This window comes from Acanthochromis polyacanthus, chromosome 22, assembly GCF_021347895.1.
Source record: "Acanthochromis polyacanthus isolate Apoly-LR-REF ecotype Palm Island chromosome 22, KAUST_Apoly_ChrSc, whole genome shotgun sequence".
NCBI classification, from domain to species: domain Eukaryota; kingdom Metazoa; phylum Chordata; class Actinopteri; family Pomacentridae; genus Acanthochromis; species Acanthochromis polyacanthus.
In genome coordinates, this window is record NC_067134.1 from 2,722,731 (window position 1) to 2,745,300 (window position 22,570).

Here is a 22,570-nt window from a genome sequence, read left to right on the forward strand (position 1 = left end):
TTAATATTTTGAGGCATTATTTCTATTTTTACATAATTGATAATTGGGAGGTTATTTTGAAGAATGGTACTCGACCTCACTTTTCCGGTGTAAGTGTCAGACTTAAGAGAGATGATTATTTCTTATTTTGTTAAATACCTGAAAATTTTTCGCACGGGAGCTGGAAGTGTGTCCTCTTTTCAGAGAAACAGAATATGGTCACCCTAGTTTTACCAGCTCCTGCAAATAAACGGCGGATTTGATGCCAATAGGGAGGATGCTCCTACACAATGCAAGAGAGAGTACACAACCACTACACATGCTATAACTGGAATTCTTCACCATCAAAACACATACACACCTATGGGTTGTAAGGGGATGTGTGGTTTCCAGATGACATCCAGCAGTCTGCGCTGACGATCGATCTCCTCCTGGTACTGGACGATGGTTTTTTCAAACTCTGAGAATATTTCTCCAGCAGCAGCAGCTAGTCTGTCGCTGATCAACTCTCTCAGATACTCAACTGAACACATCGTTACTTTATCGCTCTGATATTTCTCATTCATACTATAATACAGCCGTTTTATAGCTCAGTCCACACAGCAGTGAAGCAAACTCTGCTCATGCTTCTTTGTTTACATCCGCCGGGTGTCACACTGTGAAGTTCCGGCAGAAACACTGAGTTACTTTCTTCTTCCTCATTGAATTAGGCAGACAAGACGCATCACTGGCGTATTGCTGCCACCTACTGGATGTTACTCATAGTCCTTAGAGAATCCTCCATATTTTCTGATGCAGTCCTGTGGTCATGAGAAAGTTCAGAAGTTTCTTCATATTTGTCCACTCCTCCATGTTAAGTAGAAAGCAAAGATTAAAAACAGTTCTTCCGGCTGCTCCTCGTCTCTAATGTTTCTTCTGTTGGCATGAGTAGAGCTTACACTTAAGAAGAACATTTCTCACAGTTTCGAGTTCACCTCACTCACAGTTCCTATCTCTGTGCTTCCCAATCAAAGCCAGTCCACTTTTCAGACTGCAGTGTCTGAGTCTTAGTCAGGTTAGAACGATTGAGTCTCTTCTTGCACCACTGAAGTACCTTCTTACTTTTCCCATTTTACCTTGAAGAGCAAAATCAGTCCCCCTCTTCTTTTGTTTCTTAAAAAGTCAAAGCATTTCTTCCTCAGACTGACTTTAAAAGCACGTGTTTGGAGAGATTGATAGAGCTGGAATGAAAATGTCTTTGGGGAAATCAGCGGCTCCAGATGGACTTACAGCCAACTTTGATCCGTTTTTCTGGGCTCATATTAGAGAATGACTGTTTGAAGCATTCAAAGAAGCTTTCAATCAGGGAGTCACACTCATTTTAGTTCAGGTTCCACATTTAGCCCATTTTGATCTCAAGTGGGCCGGACCGCTTTTTACTACAGGATCAAAACCACAAAAGTCAGATTAAAAAAGACAAAAAATGAGACAAAAACCAGACAAAATATTGTGAAAATGAGACAGAAAAGGACAAAAGAACAATCTAGTATTTGACTTTGTGATCATGGTCTAGAAATGATTTTAAATGGATACTTTGACTCATTTACAATCTGCAGTTCATGTCTTCTCTGGAATTTGGACACTTTGATGATGATTGATGGATTGTGCTCATTTGGTAGAGGATGCTGCTTTTACACTCTTTCTACATTCATTGAAAGCTTCTGACAAGCTTCAACACCACTTTATTTGACATTCACTGCATTATTTTGGATTGAAAATTCATTCATATGCTCTCAATGTTGTCCAGCAGAATTCCTTCAATGTGGAACTACTAGAAGATGAGATGTTAACAGGAGCAAACACCAAGGAGACCCATCAGTCCTCTGCTGTTTATTATTAGCTCTGGATATCAACCCTCCTGTTGGCTTTATTTACAGCACCAAAAAACAGGAAAAAAATCAGAAATTCAGCAAAAAAATTCACCAAATTTATGAAAATGTGCAAAAACCTTCAGGAAGAAAATTCCAATAATTCCTTAAAAGTTTTATTTAAAATAACAAAACAAAATCCCCCTAATTTGGCAGGAAAATTCTTGTAAATATTTTCAAAAAATTAGTAAACATTCTCCATAAAAATTCTAAAAATATCTAAAGTGATTCCATATTTATCAGTAAAACTTCTGATATTTTCTTTAAGAACATTCACATAAAAATCAACCAAAATCCAGAGAATTTACTGGATTTTGGTAGATTTTTATGTGAATGTTCTTTGGAAACATTTCTTCTTTTTCCACCAAAAATGTTCAAAAATGTCCCAAAAATGTTAAAATGTGGACATCAGAAGTTTACTGTGAAAATATTTATTGTTTTCCACATTTTCAAACTTTAAAACGACAGAGTTAAAAATAATGAACTCTAAAAGCATTTAATAAGGACACAGTCAGCAGATGATCCAACATTATTTTAAAGCTGTGTGTATTTTCCAGAAGCCTCAGGGTTTGATTGAAACTAAATGTGAGATCTGATCCATTCACCAGAAAACACAAACTTTACTTCAGAATATTCCAGTAAAAATGAGCTGAAACATTTGGGAGAAACTATCAGTAAAATATGATCAACAGGGAAACTTCTAACATTCTGATTGTTGGAAATCAATTCTAAAATCCTTGAAGATCTGCTTCCAAAGGAATCTTTGATATTTGGTAGAATATTGAGGACAGAAATGGAAGGATTTCAGGATGAATTTACCACAAACCACAGAAGAGCACAGAATACTTTGGAAAGAGTGATCGAGATGTGATGAACTGACTGCCAAGTCCTCACACCTTAATCCCATCAGAAAGTTATGGAGATTTATGGCAAGAAAAGTTCATCATGATGGAAAACAGTTCAATAACAAGGATAAGCTGAAACATTAATGATTAAAGCACGAGACAGAATTGATGAGAAAATGCTGCTTTCTCTGATTCAGAACCAAAAAGGTGAACAGAAGTGACTTTACATTATGGAGACAATAAATGATTAAGATCTGATCTTTTTGTTGACATTTTTAATTCCATTTAATCAAATTTCAGACTATAAAGAAGAACTATATACTCAAACAAAAATATACATATTTTAGTAGTGTGCAGCTCAAATGCTTTTAGTTCAAGTGAGCGTCAGAGGAACACAGCACATTTCTCCTCCATTCCTCGGGCATCTTCGCACTATGTAAGATCCTGTTGAACAACCCAGTCACAAACTCTACTGCCCTCTCCGAGACACTTCCATACCTCCACAGGTATATCATCAGGACCAAGTGCCTTTCCACTCTTCATCCTTAGCACACCAGCTCACCTACGACCGCTCAAACACTGCGTTATGATTTCCATATCCTTCTGTACACTACGTTCAAAAGTTTGGGGTCATCCAGACAATTCCATGTTCTCCCATGAAAGCTCCCACTTTCATTCATGTGCTAACATAACTGCACAAGGGTTTTTCTAATCATCAATGAGCCTTTCAACAGCATTAGCTAACACAATGTAGCATTAGAACACAGGAGTGATGGTTGCTGGAAATGTTCCTCTGTACCCCTATGGAGATATTCCATTAAAAATCAGCTATTTCCAGCTACAATTAGTCATTTACCACATTAACAAGGTCTAGACTGGATTTATCATTTATTTAATGCTATCTCCATTGAAAAGAACTGATTTCAAGAAAAAGGACATTTCTAAGTGACCTCAAACTTTTGAACAGTATGGCATATTTAGATAATGTCATATTTTTTTAAAAATTAGACATGTAAGATGAAATAATGTTGATGATAGTTCGTGTCCTTGTTCCTCTTTAGCACACATCACACAGTATTACAATGAATAAGAACATTTCAATCATCAAATACAATCATTTTAATAACAAGCTGCGTGTGGAGGCAAAACCTTTTTGTTCTTTGCAATAAATCTTTGTTCTTTATTCAGAGTTCTGAAGGTACAGGTGACACAGAGTGTAAAGCAGTCTATGTGTCAAGTCAAACTGGAAGGAGCTGAAAACTCAAAGGAGAAGCCATTTACGCACAGCTCCTAACTCAGCTGGGGCGAAACAATCTGCGGCTGCAGGTTTGCCACCGGCGGCATTAAAGGGACACAGCAGCACTGAGAGGAACTGAGAATGAATAACCGAGTTCAACAAAGTGTCCGTGAGTTTCTGTTGGGAAAGCATCAAGATCTGCGGCAACTGTGCAGGATTGCCTTCTCTCCAAAATCCGGTGCAGTCGGTAAGAGCAGAATTCTGGAGCTCTAAAAGACTGTTTAAGCTGCCGATGTGTGCCACTGCAGTATGTGTTAGCATTAGCATTAGCCACGGAGTAAACTTTGTCTGTTTACCAATAATTGCCGTGTTGGTTTTCATTGTTCAGTTGAACAATAAGATTGCAGGCTAGTTGTCCTTTTGTGTTCTGTTTAAAGGTTTTTCACCTTAATCTATCAACTAAACGTATGGACTTATGGAAGTTGCCACCTCTGTATCTCATGAATTTGCGACCACTGCAAAATAAAAGAGGGAAAAGAAAGAAAGCAACTGTCTGATTGATGAGTGGAGTCCTGCTCAAACCCTGGGTAGATGAAACATCCTTTTTCAAGTGGGGAAACTGCACAAACTGTGAGAAAAATCATCAGTGAGAATCACCTGTCATTGAAAAGTGGGAGGACACTTGACACTATGAGAGAGTGCAAAGAACAGAGAGTGAGAGCTGCCTTTAAACAGAACACTGAGCAGTAAAATACATTCACTAACTTACAGCATGAACAGTTTTCTACCAGCAGTCCTGTCTTGAATCACCTGCAGTAGCATCTTTATTTTCTCTTTATTCTCTTTTTCCATGTCTGTTTTCTGTCTATGTTCCTTATTTTTAACAGTTTAAGTTCATTTGTATCAGTTTTAGGTGAAACTGAAAAGAGCTAAAAGTGAAGTATTGAGTTGAAATGTGTCCTCTGTGTTGGCTGATGAACATATGGGACACTCTGACACTTGTGTATAGAGTGGTATCCTAATGAAGATGTGTTTGATGTGACAGGTGATTGGCAGGAGGAGGAGAGTCTGACGGAGGAGCAGAGGAATGTTGGCAGCCATTTAGTCTGAGCTCAACAACGGAGGAAACATGGATTCTTCACAAAAAGTGAGAAACATACCACTGTAACATTATTATCATTCATTTTTGTTTAAAATGTCTAAAGTTGCTCCAGTTGGTTAGATGGGCCGACCAAAGCCAGGTGACGTTGGCTGGAGAGATGTAGCTCTGCAGAAGCAGCTGTACTGAGGATATAATGGTGGACTGCTTGGAAGCTGCTTGTTTTTTGTTTGAGGCTGAACTAGCTGCTGATCATACTTTCTGAAAATGTCTTACATGATGATGAAGATAAGTAACGGAAGAAAAGTCTTGTTTTTCAAGCAAGTTGTTCAGGAAGGTAAAGAGCAGCATTTTCTTTGGTAGAGAATAATACTTTTGAGCATTGTGAGTTTACCAGCCTTTTCCTTCTCAAGAAATTCAGACAGTTGAACCCAGAAGTTTACTTACACTGTATAAACGACACATAACCCTTTTTTTTTTAATTTACACGATCTGACATTAAATCTGGCAATGCTTCTCCTGTTTTATGTCAGTTTCGATGACCAAAATTATCTTTAAATGCCAGAATAATAAGGGATGAGAATTTTCCGCGGATCCGCGGAATTCTGCGGATTTTATCATTGCCAGGGTCATTCTTGTGAATCGTCTAAATTCAAGGAGAAAATTTTTTTGGGGGTGAGGTATGTTTATGGTCGGCAAGTCGTAATATCGAACGGCTGCTAATATCCACCGCGCTGAATGCTAGCTGCCACTCAGTGAGAGCAGTCATGTACAGTACTGTAATCGAATCACCATGAAGTGTGGAGTCCAGGGATGGGAATTTTCCATGGATCCGCCGATTTCCGCCGATTTCATTCGACGTTTGAACACTTTTTTGTCGCTGATACTCCCGCGAGATGGTAACAACGTTAACGATAGCTTGTAAACGGCCCAGCAATTGGAAGTCACTGCCGCACACATATCCCCCCCCCGTCAACAACTTTCCGCTGGAATCAGAACTTGCTGATCCCATCCCTGAATAATGAAAGAGAGATTTTTTTAGAGAATTTTTATTACTTTCTTCACAATCAGAAGTTTGCATACACTAAGATTGCTATGCCTTCAAGATAATGATGTCCTGACTTTGAAAGCTTTTGATAGATTAAGATGTATTTTCAGGCACACCTCAAACACACTGCTTCCTTGTGTGACGACATTAGAAAATCTAAAGAAATCAGCCAAGACATCAGGAAGACATTTGTGGGCCTCCACAGGTGTGGTTCATCCTTGGGTGCAATTTCCAGATTGCTGTGGTTTGACGTTTATCTGTCCAAACAATTACATGCACAGATCAACACCATGGGAATGTCAAGCCATCCTACTGCTCAAGATGGAGATTGGTTAAGGTTAGGATTGTTTTGGAGGGAAATGTGCTCATCAACCCCAGAACAAAAGCAAACGACCTTGTGAAGATGCTGGCTGAGGATGGCCTGAGTACACCATCCCAACTGTGAAGCATGGGGGTGGCAGCACCATGTTGTGGGAGTGTTTTTGCTGCAGGAGGGACTGGTGCACTTCACAAAATAGATGGCATAAAGAGGATAGAACATTATGCGGAAATATTGAAGCAACATCAGCCAGCAAATGAAAGCTTGGGCTCAAGTGGGTCTTCCAAATGGACAAGGACAGCGCTGGTGCAAATCTCCCACTGTCCTGGAGAAACTGTGCACGACTGACTGAGAACTGCTTTCTGTTTCACTGTGCCCTCCATATCTGCCTCAGAAATTTCTCCAGATATTTGTGAAACTTGTCTATATCCGTCCAAAGGCCAGTGAAATAAATGCCTGTGGGCTTATCCATCAGGTCATCCAGAGACCACTGCACACTAAAACACACACGGAGAGACTTCCATCAGTACATCACATGCCCCATTAGATGAGAAAAAATCTTTGATCTGTTACAACAATGTGAAAGGTGCTTCTAAGTCCATCCCCCTCCCTCCTCTGGGTTCCTCTGACCACAACTGCATCCTCCTTATCCCTGTCTACCACTGTACTGAAGCAAGGCAAAGTGCAGAACATCAGAGTGAAAGTTTGTCACACTCTGCAGGGATGTCTGGAGGTTACTGACTGGGACGTGTTTAAGGAGTCCTCAGCTGATATTGATGAACCGACTGATGTTGTGAGCAGCTGGGTCACAGACTGTGAAACCAGTGTTATTCCTGAAAAAACTGTTAAACTATATCCAAACACTAAGCCATGGCTTTCTAAGAAGCTTAAAGACCTACTGTACAGAAAGAAAACTTTCTTCAGAGAAGGAAATACACTAAATCTGTATAACCGACAGAAGGAAATAAAGTAGGAGATCAGGACCCACAAAAGACAATACAAAGACAAACTTGAGTGTCAGCTCAAAATGAACAACCTCAGTTCAGTCTGGGGCGGCACACATTCTCCTCAACATATGAAATCCCCACCAAAGCTCCTCCTCCCCGCCCTCTTCCGTTCCAGCACCTGTATCCGTCTCTTTCACAGAGACAGGGGTGATGTTGGAGCTTCAGATACTTTGCTCTGGGAAGGCAGCTGGCCCAGATGGTGAATGTCCAAGACTGCTTAAAGACTGCTGCACAACTGTGTCAACCTCTCCACAGGATCTTCAACCTGAGTCTACAGCTGGGGCGGGTGCCTGCTCTGTGGAAAACATCCTGTATTGTACCAGTACCAAAAATCAAATGAACTAAATGACTACAAACCTATTGCTCTGACCTCACACATCATGAAAACTCTGGAGCGGCCGGTTTTACGTCTACTGAGGCTTGAGGTCAAAGACAAACTTGATTCCTTGCAGTTTACATACAAAGAACACATTGGAGTGGATGATGCCATCCTCTCATGCTTCACCGTGCCCTGTCTCATCTGGAGGAACCTGGAGTTTATGTGAGAATCACGTTCTTTGATTTCTCAAACATTCAACTCCATCCAACCCACCATCCTCAAAGACAAGCTCACAGAGATGGGAGTGGATCCTTCCTGTGTTTCATGGATCACAGATTACCTGACAGGAAGGCCACAGTTTGTCAGGCTGGGGAACTGTGTTTCTGGGACATTAATGAGTAGTACTGGGGCTCCACAAGGAACAGTCCTGGCTTCATTCCTGTTCACTCTGTATACATCTGACTTCAAATACAGCACTGAGTTCTGCCACATTCAGAAATACTCTGATGACACTGCTATCGTGGCATGTATCAGAAATGGACATGAAGCTGAATACAGAGATCTGATAAGTGCCTTCAGTGACTGGAGTCACAAATCTGCCTGCTATTCAACGCCTCATAGACAAAGGAAATAATCATAGATTTCCGCAGATCCAAAACCCCTCTTCATCCATTGAACACTTGTGGCACGGACATCGAGATGGTGACATCATATAAATATTTAGGTGTCCACCTTGACAAGTTGGACTGGTCTACAAACTTAGACTTCATCTACAAAAAGGGCCAGAGCCGACTTTATTGCCTCAGAAGACTTCGATCACTAGACATCTGCAGTAAGATGCTGCAGATGTTTTATCAGTCTTTAATAAATCCCACCTGATCAGGGTGTATTAAGTGTGGTAAAACACTCTCTGGCCTCATAGCGAGAATCTTTGTCAGGATTTTACAATCCACATTGATCAGACTGATAGGTCTAAAGCTTCCTGGGTCAGTGGGATCTTTATCTTTTTTAACGATTAAGGAGATCAGTGCTTCATTAAATGTTCCTGGTAGTTTTCCCAATAAAAATGATTCGTCATACACTGTTTTTAGGATAGGAGCCAATTTATCAGCATACTTTTTATAATATTCTGAGGGAAACCATCTAGACCAGGTGACTTTCCAGCCCTCATTGATGAAATGGCTTTTTTCACCTCCTCCACACTTACTGGGCTGTCTAAAAAGTCCTTCTGATCCCCTGACATTTCTGACAAATTGATTTTTGAGAAAAAGGTCCGTAGTTACCCACATCCGGATTAATCTCTGATTTTATAGAGTTGCCTTCATAAAAATTTGCAAATACTTTATTAATATCCCCTGTTTGTGTCACCAATTCACCCTTCTCATTTTTAACAGCTAGTATGGCATAACTGGTCTCCTTTTGTTGTAATTGTCTAGCAATAGTTTCCCTGATTTTTCTCCACTCTCATAAAAATTACTTTTCAGCTAGAATATAGAATAGAATAGAATGCCTTTTATTGTCACTATACACAAGTACAATGAGATTTAGAGCATCTCCATCAGTGCAAGAATAAAAGTGCATGGTCAGTGTGATATTGCACATTAGAATAGTCTGTATTTCACAGTAGACGGTTTTGAGGTAGTCTGAGGGGGGGGGGGTTGGAATGTCAGTGCATGTTTGAATTCAGAGTGGTGATGGCTTTTGGAAAGAAACTGTTTTTGAGTCTGTTTGTTTTGGTTCTGATGCACCTGTAGCGCCTTCCTGAGGGCAACAGGACAAACAGGTCGGAACCAGGGTGGAAGTTGTCCTTGATGATGTTTTCTGCCCTTTTAATGCAGCGGGAGGTGTAAATGTCCATCAGGGAGGGGAGGGGGCAGCCGATGATTTTCTGTGCTGTCTTAACAACCCTCTGAAGCCCCTTCCTGTCTGCCATGGTGCAGCTGCCGTACCACACTGTGATGCAGTAAGTCAGCAGGCTCTCAATGGACGAGCGATAGAAGGTCGTCAGCAGGGTGGGGTCAAGTTGTGTTTCTTGAGAACCCTCAGGAGGTGTAGCCGCTGCTGTGCCTTCTTAATGATCGCCGTGGTGTTGTCCCGTCCAGGAGATGTCAGAGGAGATGAGGACGCCCAGGAACCGGGAAGCTGTGGACCCTCTCCACACAACTCACCGTTGATGTAGAGGGGAGCTAGGTCGGTGCCAAGCTTCCTAAAGTTGAACAATGATCTCCTTTGTTTTCTTGGTGTTCAGAGCCAGGTTGTTTCTGACACCAAGCTGCCAACTTCAGGACCTCCCCTCTGTAGGCTGTTTCATCTTCTCCTGTGATGAGTCCGACAAGGGCATATTCAGCTTTTTTGTTGTATAATTCATTTATTTGAAATTTCAAGTCACATACCTTTTTCAACAACGCATCAGAGTGTTTCTCAGACAGTGATTTCTCTAATTCTTTAAGCTGGGTTTCAAGATCTTTTAATCGCGTATTCCCTCTCTTTTTCTTTTTGCTTGAATAGGCAATAACTTTCCCCCTTATGTATGCCTTAGAGGCCTCCCAGACAGTTCCAAACTTATCTACGGACCCTGTATTTCACCAGAAAGAAATCATCAAGTTCTTTTTCTAATAAACTATTAAATTCTGGGATCCTGTAGTAGCGATACATTTAGCCTCCAATCTATTTTTCCTCGCCCCGTCTGATTTAATTACTAAATCTAGCTGAACTGCAGCATGATCAGTCAGTGCTATGGGTCCTATTGCGCAGTCTGAGATGCTCTCTACTAGATCTTTGCCAATCAAAAAATAGTCTATCCTAGAGTGAGATTTGTGATTATGGGAATAGAATGTATATTCTTTCTGTCTTGGGTTGACAAGCCTCCATATATCAATCAATCCCAAGTCCTTCATCAAGAGTTTAATTGCCATCCTGTCTTTCGGTACTTATTAGAGAAGGTGGTTTTTATCCAGGGTCCCATCCAACACTTGATTGAAATCCCCCGCTAAAATTGTGTGCCCATCAGGTATGCCCCCTATCAAATTATTTATTCATGAAAAAAACCCGGATCTCCGATATTCGGTGCATAAATGTTACATAAATTAACTTTTTTCCCGTCAATTTTAGCTTCCACAAATATCATTCTTCCTTCTTTATCCTTATGTTCTTTTAAAATGAGAAAGTTTAACTTCTTGTGAACTAGGAATAACCACACCATGCTTTTTACTCGTATATGAACTGTGATAAATCTGACCGACCCATTCTCTTTTCAATTTAACAGCCTCCGAATCAGTCAAGTGGGTCTCCTGTAAAAAAGCTATATGAGTTTGTTGGGACTTAAGGTGTGATAAACATTTCCTTCTTTTCACTGGATTTTGTAGCCCGTTTACATTCCAGGATACTATCCTCACACAATTAGCCATAATTTATTAGATACCTCATATATGGACGTGCAAAAATGACAACTTGCATAGAGGATGGTGAAGAATGAAAAGAAAGAAGAGGAAAAGAGAGAGTAAAAACAAATAAATGAATTTAAAAGAAAAAGGAGGAGGTGCCACCCCCCACTGCATGTCACAACCCAAGTTAACAATAACACGCAGAGAACCTTGTATAAAACACAGAACGTTAAACAAAAGCCCCCTTATCATGCCCGCCCCCCCTTCCTCTCACACTGTCGAGAGACCCACCACAAACTCGGTCCATGAGTCACACTTAGATGGTCCCCGTTAGAAGTCCCCGCACCCACCCCTCAGAAATCACTTGATAGGTGTCTCTTTTTACAATAAGCCACACACATACTGTGTAGTAGTAGGCACATGTGCACAAACCAAACAACGGTATTTAAAATATTATTTGCATAGCTCTAAAAAAAAAAAGGGGAAGAATAAAAAAAAAAAAGAAAAGATAGCGTGGGCTTGTCCATTTCCATTACTGGTTCTAAGTAGACTTAAAAAGTAAATTATGACACTCCGCGTCATTTTGACATGAAATACAAACATAAAGAGGACCACTCAGGTCATAACACAGTTTGAGTCACTATAAACCAACCAGTTGGATGGAGTCCCATACTCACTGCGTCTTGAACGTGTTCAGAAAACAGGTGCAAAAGCAATTAAACTAAAAGTCATGTCCTGTACATATTTGAGCTAAGCAATCCGGATCCTTATACCGTGTTGGTCAAACTGTCAGTCCGCCGGGATAAAGTTCAAGTTTCGTCCTCTGCTGTTCTCCGCCGCTCCGTCTCCTCCTTGTTGATAAAGTCCATTGCCTCACTGTGATCGGTAAACTTCATCCTTTTCCCCTTCCATGTAAAGCGCAGTTCGGCCGGGTATGCAAGCGTGAAGCGCACATCCAGATTGTGCAGCCGGTTTCTGGCATCCGTGAAGTTTCTCCTCTTCTCCGCCGTCTCTTTTGTCATGTTGGGGAAAAATGACAGCTTGCAGCCCCCCCAGATTACACTCTCCTTTTTCCTGTATTTCTCCCTTGCAGCAGACAATACTCGTTCCCTCTCTAGGAAACTTAGAAACCGCATGATAATGGGTCTGGGTGGCCGGCCTTCTTCGGGCATTGTACTGGGGCACGGTGCACTCGCTGCAGCTGTGATCCGTCCAAATCAATCCCCAGGGCCTCGGAGATTATTTTCTTCACACAGTCTGCCGGGTTTCTACCTTCAATCTTTTCTTTCAGACCGACGAGCCGCAGATTTTGGCGTCTGTCTCTGTTGCAGCGTCTTCAACGGCCCGGTGTAATTCCTCACACTTTTTAGCACTTTTATCCGCTGTTTGGCGGAGCTGGTGGTTCTCATCCTCTAACACAGAGATGCGGCTTTCTGCTTCATCCAACCGGGTTAATATTGCGTTGACATCTGTCAAGACCGGCACTGGCCTCCTTAATATCCGTCATGTCTGCCTGCAAAGCCACCAAGAGTTTCCCGACTTGTCCCATCTCTTCTGTAGCTTTCTCCAGGGACTGTTGCATAGCAGCCAAGATGCCTCCGCCATTGAACTCTCCTTTACCGGTTCCCGTCGTGGTGCCCGCGTCGTCCGCTAGCTTAGCGCTAGCCCCGCTAGCTAGCGGGATATTAGTGCCATGTTTTGTTGCTCTAGTTTCCATAAGACACGAATTACCAGAGCGCCCAACGTAGTTTAACTGTTAAACTATCGCTTCACAAAGCTTAGAGTACGACCTGTCAGATTCAACTAGCGAATTTGGGGTAAATCGGTGGGTTAATCGGGACGTCTCCAACTAGGCGACCATCCTGCTCGGTGACATCACGTGACCGTCCCAGAATCCCTTTCTTGATGTGAGCAATGTAATCTGATGTCTCAAACAGTGCAGACCAAAGAAAAGTCCTCGACCTGATTACATTGGTGGCCGTTAATTGAAAACTTTTACTACGTCTGACTAAATTAGATTGCTGCCGATGTCCCTGTCTGTCTTATGTTTTGTTTGATTTTTCTTTAAATGGCTTTTATTTGCTTGTATTGTTTTACTGTGTTTTTTACATTTTTAAAACATTTCCTTTAATAGTTGCTATTCCTTTAACTGTTTTCCTGTTTTTGTTGCTTTTGTTGTTTGATGGTGTAACTGTGACTTGACTTGTGTAACTGCTGCACAACAAATTGCCCGGGTCGTTGGGGTCAAATCCAGAATTCAGTGGCAGAATTAAAGATCTTTTCTGATCCCCTAGGAGAAACTAGAAAGTGTTGGTGGTCTGAATTGACCCTGCTGCCATTAAGACCTAAATCTGGACATTGATGTTGTATGCTTTTCATGTTGTACATTTCTCCAGTAATGTAACTTAACGGAAAGTCTGGGGATCAAGGGATCCTGGTGGTAAAATCCCATCAGTCTCAGCTCTGCTTTGCTTTTCACGGTGATCGACAGATTTTACGACCCAATATTCTAAAACTACCGTGCAGAAAGCTAAAAACTATCGGCCTGTGAAAATAGTTTTGTTGACATTATGAGTATGCTGTTGACACATTTCTAGGTTTCTAATGACAAAGCTGCTAGCATGTCTGCAGATTCTTGATCTTGTTTCAGCCTCATGTCCAACTACATGGAATTGAGACTTTTAGGTTCAAGTTTTTCATGATTGCTCTTCCATCACTGCCTCTGTTTTTATCTTTGTCTTTTGCTACAGAAATGTAAACACAGCAATGGAGTGAGATGTCGGACCTCTGAGGAGGATATGGATGGTTCGGCAACAACAGCAGAAAGAGATGAATCACTGAGTTGTGAGCAATGTGGCAAGACTTTTATCACAGCAACAAAGCTAAGAATTCACAAACATATTCGCACTGTGGAAAAACCATTCAGCTGTGATCAGTGTGGAAAGCCTTTTACTCAGAAGAGTCTGTTAAAAAGACATCAGCTCATTCACAGTGGAGTTAAACCATTCAGCTGTGATCAGTGTGGAAAGGCTTTTACTCAGAAGAGTGATCTAACTAGTCATCAACTCATTCACAGTGGAGTGAAACCATTCAGCTGTGATCAGTGTGGAAAGGCTTTTACGAAGAAGAGTAATCTGGCAAGTCATCAACGAATGCACAGTGGAGTTAAACCATTCAACTGTGATCAGTGTGGAATGGCTTTTACTCAGAAGAGTCATCTAGAAAATCATCAACTCATTCACAGTGGAGTTAAACCATTCAACTGTAATCAGTGTGGAAAGGCTTTTACTACCAAGACTCTGTTACAAAGACATCAACTCATTCACAGTGGAGTTAAACCATTCAACTGTGATCAGTGTGGAAAGGCTTTTACTCAGAAGAGTATGTTAAAAAGACATAAACTCTTTCACAGTGGAGATAAACCATTCAGCTGTGATCAGTGTGGAAAGACTTTTACTCTGAAGAGTGATCTAACATGTCATCAACTCATTCACAGTGGAGTTAAACCATTCAGCTGTGATCAGTGTGGAAAGGCTTTTACTAAGAAGAGTAACTTAGCAAGTCATCAACAAATGCACAGTGGAGTTAAACCATTCAACTGTGATCGGTGTGGAATGGCTTTTACTCAGAAGAGTCATCTAGTAAATCATCAACTCATTCACAGTGGAGTTAAACCATTCAACTGTGATCAGTGTGGAAAGGCTTTTACTCAGAAGAGTAATCTAACAAGACATCAACTCATTCACAGTGGAGTTAAACCATTCAACTGTGATCAGTGTGTGAAAACCTTTACTCAACATGAACAGTTGTTGATCCATCAATGCCCCCATTCTGGTAGAAAGCGGTACCACTGTGACTCCTGTGAAAAAACTTTCAACGACCAACAGAGCTTAAAATGTCACCAACGCATCCACACTGGACATAATGTGTACCGATGTGATTACTGTGGCAAACCATTTGTACGGTACTCAAAGTTAAAAGCTCATGAAGTGACCCACACTGGGGTTAAACCATACCTTTGTCACCAGTGTGGGAAGTCCTACAGCTACATTACATACCTCAAAGTTCACCAACGTGTCCACACTGGGGAGAGACCATACAGATGTGACGAGTGTAAGAAGACTTTTACAACTTTGGGTTCCCTGAAACAACACCAGCAGATCCACACCAGAAAGAAAGCATTCAATCAATGTCACAGTGGGTATGTAAAGACTGGTCTCAGTCACAGTGTACACACAATTATGTATTTGATAATTTTGGATATTGCTGCAAAATTGTTTCAAAACTGTTTTGAACAACTGTGGTCAGTTGAATTCTGTTAACACATTATCAGCTATCGTTCAGTCTAACCTGTATTGGTTTTGACACAGAAATCTGATCCAGGTTAATATGGGGATGTAGGTTAGATTGGGAATTCTGACGTAATCAGACAACTGAATGTTAAATTCCAACAGGTTAAAGTGTCTTCAGATGTCATTTGGGGTGCTCTCTATCTCTATCGGGCAAGGCATCAGTTCTTTAACCTGGCAATAGCCAGATTAATAATTGTGTAGTACTTGATAGTACTCCACAATATCAATCTGGGACCGCTCCATGTAAATCCGTTCGGAGGAAAGAGGCACGGATTGGACAATGCAACAGTATGTCCCGCCTCTGACAGGTTTGTTTTTAGCCAATCGTGGGATCTTCACAACGAGCGGAGCCAATTGGTAGATTAAACTCTTACCAAAACCCGTAGGTTAAAAAGCACAAACATCTTTACCATCCAGAAATGCGCAAAGCGCCTCTCGTTGTTCTTCCTTCAAAGAAGCGATAGGAGATTCAGCTAAAACTGACTTAATAGCAGCATCTACACGATCGTTGTCCTCCGTTGCCATGTTTGTTTTCATCTACTGGCGCTTGGTGTCGTCTTCACACCCAGATATCCCGCCCCACACACGAATACTGCTGCGTGATTGGCCCAAACTAACTTGGTTCTGTACGAACAGTGAATGCGGGAGTGGAGCAAGATGGTTTCTTGAGAGATTTGTGAACTCACAAATATCGCGAGAAATCAACTTGCTGGCAAGGTTATCAGTTCTTCAATGCTGCAGGAAACACTGACGTTCTCTGTGTTTGTGTTTGTTTTCCAAGCAGAACAGAACAGATGGACTAAAGTCTCAGACTTGTCAGCACTCTGCCAATGGTGAACAGTGCTGCTTTGACCAGTCTGGACCGACGTCCAACCAACAAGGAACCCGACAACGACACCAGCGTATGCACACTGGACACAGACTGAACCTCGGCCAAGAAGATTTCTCCATGCAGGGTTCAGTAAAAGTTCATGAAGTCCTCCACAAACTTAAAGTCCTTGAGATCCGGCTTCACAGAATTCAGGTCTAATTTTTTGTTTGGTGTCTTCGTTGCTTTGTTGCAAAATCCATTAAGAGGAAAGCTGTCGTTAACAGACATAACTGTTAATTAAACCCTTCAAAGTGGTTAGTCAGTTAAATGAATTATCAGTGGTAGAGGGATAGACGTCTGGATGGAGGCAGTGAGCAGCAGGGCAAATTTCCTCGATTACCAGCTTAATCGTTCCTCAGATCCCTCTGGGCTACAGGAACCCGTTAGATGCAGAGCTGGTTCAGTGATTCTCTGATGATTGATCATAATTAATTTAGGAGATTACTGGCCTTAGGATTCATGTCTGTCTGTAGCAAGTAGATCAACTAATCTCTGATTATGTGTGAGTTGAAATATAAAAACATGAAGTGTTCTATAAAAAGTCCAATCTTTGAAAGCTGACATGCAGTTTAGAATCATTTCTTTGTAAATTAGCTGCATCCAGTCATTACCATGACATTGGCATCGTGGAACCATGACCACATGTGTCTGGAGATGGTGGCATTTTTATAACGGCACATTTTCATGCTTTGACAGTTACAGTGAGGGGAAAAAAGTTTTTAGACACCCTGAAAATTTTTACACAATCTTAAATATTATCATGAAATATTTGTTGAAAAGTCTTTTTTTTGTGTGTTTCTAAGGGTGTGGCTGCATCAGACAGACACAAATACAAATGATATTTTTTTGGTTTGTTGTTTACAAGAAAAACTAGAAAAGCACTCAGTGCAGACCTCCGCCAAGGATAGAGAGGAAAACAGGAAACCCATGCAGTAAAGGATCATGAGCTGGAATTGAACCTGCATCTCTGACACGGTTCTGTTTACAAATAACCTTCTAAACCAGTTGAGTTATCTGGACACCTTGCTCCAATTTGTTGGACGACATACTAACCTATGATGTTTTTGTCATATTTTGGACCACATACTAAATAAAAAAATTCGAAGTGATCCAGGATCCTTTCCGGATTGCCACCAAAATTAAACCAGCTCTTCCTCTTACCATAGTCTACATCCCCTCAAAATTTCATGTGAATCTGCCCAGGCGTTTTTGAGTTATCTTGCTAACAGACAGACAGACAGACAGACGCTGGGTGTCACATAACCTCCTTGGCGGAGGTAACTAACAAAACTAAATTCTACCAAATTTCTCATTTTATGGAACCAGTCAATTTTCAGTTTATAATGTCTTTTTTAGGATGTGTTTAGTTTTATGATTTTACTAAAATAAATGACTCTTGAAGACCTCAAAGTGATTCTTAATGCAGTAATTCACAAATGTATGGTATGTCCAAAAACTTTTTTCCACTGCTGTATTTTAACAACAATCTGATCTGCTGATGTTAGCAAGACAAACAAGTGAAGGTTTCAGGCTTTTATCTCGAGTTGTTCTTGAGATATTCATCTTCAAACAGCCTCAAATTTCAATGTGAGAAAATCAAAACGAGTGAAACTGGGTCTACAGTCCACTGAAAAACCTCTAAGAAAATATCTGTCATACTGAACTAATATTTCATGGATACCATTAGAAATATCCATAGTTTGATTTAAAAAAAAAATTTTTTTGGGAGATCGTCAATGATTTGAAACGGAGTTCCAAAGTTGAAAAACCTCAATCTCTGATTCCAGCATCAGTGCTCCATTGTTGCAGTTGTAACGTTGTCTTTCAGATGGTCCTAACACAGGCCACAACTGCTCTGAAAACAACACTCATGTTCTTGTTTGGAACAGTTTCTCAGTAGAAATTACGCAGCAATGTCCAAGTTCTCAGCGGCTCCAGTAAGGAAGACTCTTAATGTGAGGAAAAGCATCCTTTGACTTCTTCCTGGAGGTTTTTCTTGTCAGAAATTGTCTTCCAGTGAGGGACTTGTGACTCTCTGTTCACTTTTCTTGCCCTCTAATATTGTTAAAACACAAGAATCAATGTTTTGCTTCAAATCACATTGTATTTGCATGTAGCTCTGTGTTTTCTGCTCCAGGAATTGATGTGTATGACCCAGCACCCACAGCTGGTTGGGTGTCATGTGGCTCTGCGTTCTGATTGGATGATTGTCCAACCACTGCCACAAGTATGAAGGTCATCCTGCAGGCGTGGCAGGAACACGGAGTGGAAACACAATAGGTGTGTTCATCTGGCCATGCTGAGGAATCCCTCTGCTTCAAGCTAGTGGAGAACATCATAGTAGGTGCTGGTTACTGCCCCCTACAGGTCTCTACACAGTCCTTAATCCTGGAGAATTAGAAAACTTGCACTCAACTTCTCACATGACTAATTAACCCTGTCCTGCGGGTCAAAATTGACTCGTTTTAAAATTTGAAAATGTGGGGAAAAATATATATTTTCACAATGAAACTTCTGATGTCCACGTTTTCAACATTTTGGGGAAATCTTTGAACATTTTTAGGTGGAAATAAAGAAAAGTTAAAAATATTTCTAAAGAACATTCACAAAAAAATCAACCAAAATCCAGTGAAATTCACTGGATTTTGGTTGATTTTTATGTGAATGTTCTTAAAGAAAATAGAAGTTTTACTGAAATGTATGTAATCACTTTAGATATTTTTAGGTTTTTTTTTTTGAAGATTTTTACTCATTTTGGAAAATATTTACAACAAATTTCTTGCCAAATTTGGGGGATTTTTTGAAAAGAAAACTTTTAAGAAATTAGTGGAATTTTCTTCCTGAAGGTTTTGAATTATTTCTGAAATTTGGGGAATTTTTGTGCTAATTTTTTTTTTTTTTTATCCGAGGAAACGATGTTTTTTGGTGCCTGTAAATGAGGACAACAGGAGGGTTAAAACATTAAAAGGCAACATTATTAAGGTTTCTTTTATGAAACGTTTTCCATCAACAAGTACACAAAATAGATTAAAAATATAATCTAACATATTTACTGATTAAAAACTTTGAATTTCTTCTTCATGTTGTTCTTCTGCATAACTCACTATTTCAAACTGGCTCATGTTACTTCCATGTGATCTGCCATTAAAACGGTCACATTCTACCATAAACACTGTAAATAACACACCTGGAAGAGATTAAAAGACCTCTAAACTTTATGTCTGGTAAGCTGACAAAGCTAACATCGCACCAGGAACGACTAATTGGACAAGTGGAGGAAGTAAAAACGCTGAAAGCCATGCTAACAGAGAAAGACAGAAAGATAACTGTGCTGGAACAGAGGGTGGACGAACTGGAGCAATACACAAAAAGACAATTTAGTATTGACAGGTCTGGAAACTCGACATCGAACCTGTGCTAGAGCTACTGCAAACTTGGAGACAACAGAAGATGCACCACGAGAAGAACTGCTGACACTAGAGCAACAAAGTGGTGAGCTTTCTGCACAGTAAGACCATAAACATCCAAAGTGATGATATTTCTGTTTGTCACACATTACCAAGAAAGACAGAGAAGGCAAAACCAGCTATCATTAGATTCATCAGTAGAAAGCAGAGGAAATGAAAGGCACTCGTGTACTTAAATGAACACTTGACAAAGAAAAATGGGGACATTGCATGAGAGGCGGAGATGCAAAGAAAACAGAAAAAAATCACAGCAACTTGGACTAAAAATGGCAATGTATGGATTAGAGAACAAGAAGAGTCACAGGCTATGATGATAAGAGACCTCAAGGAGCTAGAAAAATTCAGAAGAGGAAAATGAAACACTGTTGATTGAAAGTATTTGATATAGGCTTAACGGTAATGCATTGAAGAGTGGATACAGAAAATATGCTTGAACATGGATGTTTTACACAAACTTAGATGCAGATTTAGACAGTAAAATATACAAGGTAGATGAGGGCATATACAGAAATGGTCCAATTTCTGTAAACGACAAATGTGAATATTACACGGAGGAGCAATTTAATGATAAAGTAATGATGAATGGAGCACTGTCTCTCATCCATTTCAACAGCAGAAGTTTAAAATGTAACTTGGCAAAAATTTAAAGAATACTTAAAGCAATTTAGAAATACTTTTAGTATAATTGCAGTGTCAGAAACATGGTTGAATGATGGGGAAATGGAGGAATATCAGATAGATGGCTATGAGTTGTATTATGTGAATAGAAGGATAAAAAAAAGGTGGAGGTGTAGCTTTGTATATCACCTCTAGTTTGAAATGTAATGTCGTTGATAATATGACAACTGTTGTTGATGGTATTATGGAAATGATCACAGTGGAAATTATTAATGAAAAATCTAGAAATGTTATAATTAGTAGTGTTTATAGATCACCAGGTACCTGTGTAGAGACATTCACAGATAGAATAATGGAACTGTTTGACAGGATCCAAAACAAGACTGTGTTTTTATGTGGAGATGTAAACATTGATCTGGAAAAGTCGAGTTCACTGAACTCAACAAGTGATTTCATAAATTCAATGTATAACCTGAATCTATTTCCTATGATATCCAAACCAACAAGAATAACATTGAAAAGTGCTACTGTTATTGATAATATTTTTCACAAATGCAGTTGATGGAAAAGTTGAGTGGGATTTTGATAAGTGATGTAAGTGATCATTTACCAGTTTTTACAGTTTATAAAAATTATCAATATAATAGAAAGGAAATCAACTCAGAAAAATTAATAAGAAACAGATCTAAAGAAGCCTTGGAGGCACTGAAATATGATCTTAAAAACAGAAATGGGATGGAGTGTATGTTCATGATGTAAATGTAGCTTATGATTCTTTTATGATGATACTGACAGATTCGTATGAAAAACACTGTGGACTCAGGAGTATTACCAAGAAAAATGCTATTGACAAACCATGGATGACTAAAGGACTACGAAATGCCTGCAAGAAGAAAAAATATTTATATCGATGTTTTTAAAATTAAGGTCAAAAGAAGCAGAAGATGGGTATAAGAAATATAAAAATAAATTAGTATGGATAATAAGAAGACATAAAAAGGACTACTATGGTGACTTACTAAATAAAAACAAACAATATGAAAGCTACTTGGGGAATAATAAATAGTGTCATAAAAAATGACAAAGTAAAAATTATTTTGTGAAAAATAACTATGATATTGATGATAAAACTGAAATAGTAAATGAGTTTAATGATTTCTTTGTAAACGTAGGCCCTCGACTTGCAGCAAACATATCTACTATAAAAGACAATGCCGATAAAAACATAACTATGGATAATGTGAATGGTATTTTTCTTGGTAAGGTAGGAAAAGAAGAAATACTGAATATTGTAAAAAGTTGTGCAGGTAAAGGATCCACCGACTGTGTCGGAATAGGTATGATAGTAGTAAAAAATATAATTGATCGAGTTATTGAACCATTTACATATATTTGCAATTTTTCGTTTTCAAAAGGTGTATTTCCTGATAATATGAAAATAGCCAAAGTAGTTCCACTTTATAAAAATGGAGATAAACATGTTTTTTTCCAACTACAGACCGGTGTCCTTACTTCCACAATTTTCAAAAATACTAGAGAAATTGTTTGTAATCAGGTTAGACAAATTCATAGACAGATACAATATTTTGAGCAATAGTCAGTATGGATTTAGAACCAATCACTCCACGTTACTGGCACTTATGGAATTAACTGAAGAAATATCCACTGCAATAGATAAGAAACAATTTTTGTAAGTGTTTTTGTTGACCTCAAAAAGGCTTTTGATACCACTGATCACACCATACTTCTTAAAAAAAAAAACTGAGCAAATATGGTATTAGAGGGGTGACACAGAAATGGATTTCCAGTTACTTAGACAGTAGAAAGTAGTAATTTGTGCAGATATATAATTCTAAATCCAAATTGCATTATATTACATGTGGAGTACCTCAGGGATTGGTCCTTGGGCCAAAACTCTTTTCTTTGTACATCAATGATTGTGTTTATGTTTCCAAATTGCTCAAATGTTTTCTGTTTGCAGACGATACAACATTATTTTATTGTGGGGAAGATTTAGCACAGGTGTTAAATGTGGTGAAACAAGAATTTCAAAGAATAAAAACATGGTTTGATGTAAATAAATTATCATTGAATCTTGAAAAAAAAACTTCATGATATT

The 22,570-nt window shown here is 39.6% G+C and overlaps 3 protein-coding genes across 26 annotated transcripts in view; 2 read left to right on the forward strand and 1 right to left on the reverse strand.

The window, feature by feature from the left end:
* The window catches only part of LOC127532014 (zinc finger protein 239-like), a 97,917-nt gene extending 97,267 nt beyond the window's left edge, over positions 1-650 (reverse strand). The window contains exon 1 of one of the 2 annotated variants that reach the window (XM_051943017.1): positions 341-650. In XM_051943017.1, the coding sequence (XP_051798977.1) occupies positions 341-545 (205 nt within the window). In that variant the 5' untranslated portion in view covers positions 546-650. The remainder of the gene's footprint in view (positions 1-340) is intronic. The other variant, XM_051943015.1, reaches the window with a different exon arrangement.
* The window catches only part of LOC127531965 (zinc finger protein OZF-like), a 320,874-nt gene that overhangs the window by 174,648 nt on the left and 123,656 nt on the right, over positions 1-22,570 (forward strand). For 7 of the 10 annotated variants that reach the window (XR_007939197.1, XR_007939195.1, XR_007939192.1 and 4 more), the window contains 2 exons: positions 13,894-15,344; positions 16,277-16,519. Coding sequence is in view for 2 of the 10 variants with exons in the window: in XM_051942677.1 (XP_051798637.1) it covers positions 13,894-15,344; positions 16,277-16,298 (1,473 nt within the window). In the remaining 8 variants the exon portion in view is untranslated. Of the gene's footprint in view, positions 1-13,893; positions 15,345-16,276; positions 19,441-22,570 lie in introns of those variants that run through there. The other 3 variants (XR_007939198.1, XM_051942677.1, XM_051942676.1) reach the window with 3 other exon arrangements.
* The window catches only part of LOC127530226 (NACHT, LRR and PYD domains-containing protein 3-like), a 499,749-nt gene that overhangs the window by 45,060 nt on the left and 432,119 nt on the right, over positions 1-22,570 (forward strand). For 12 of the 14 annotated variants that reach the window (XM_051942466.1, XM_051942464.1, XM_051942462.1 and 9 more), the window contains exon 2: positions 5,014-5,115. The exons of the other annotated variants lie outside the window; for them this stretch is intronic. The gene's annotated coding sequence lies outside the window, so the exon portion shown is untranslated. The remainder of the gene's footprint in view (positions 1-5,013; positions 5,116-22,570) is intronic. 14 annotated transcript variants of the gene reach the window in all.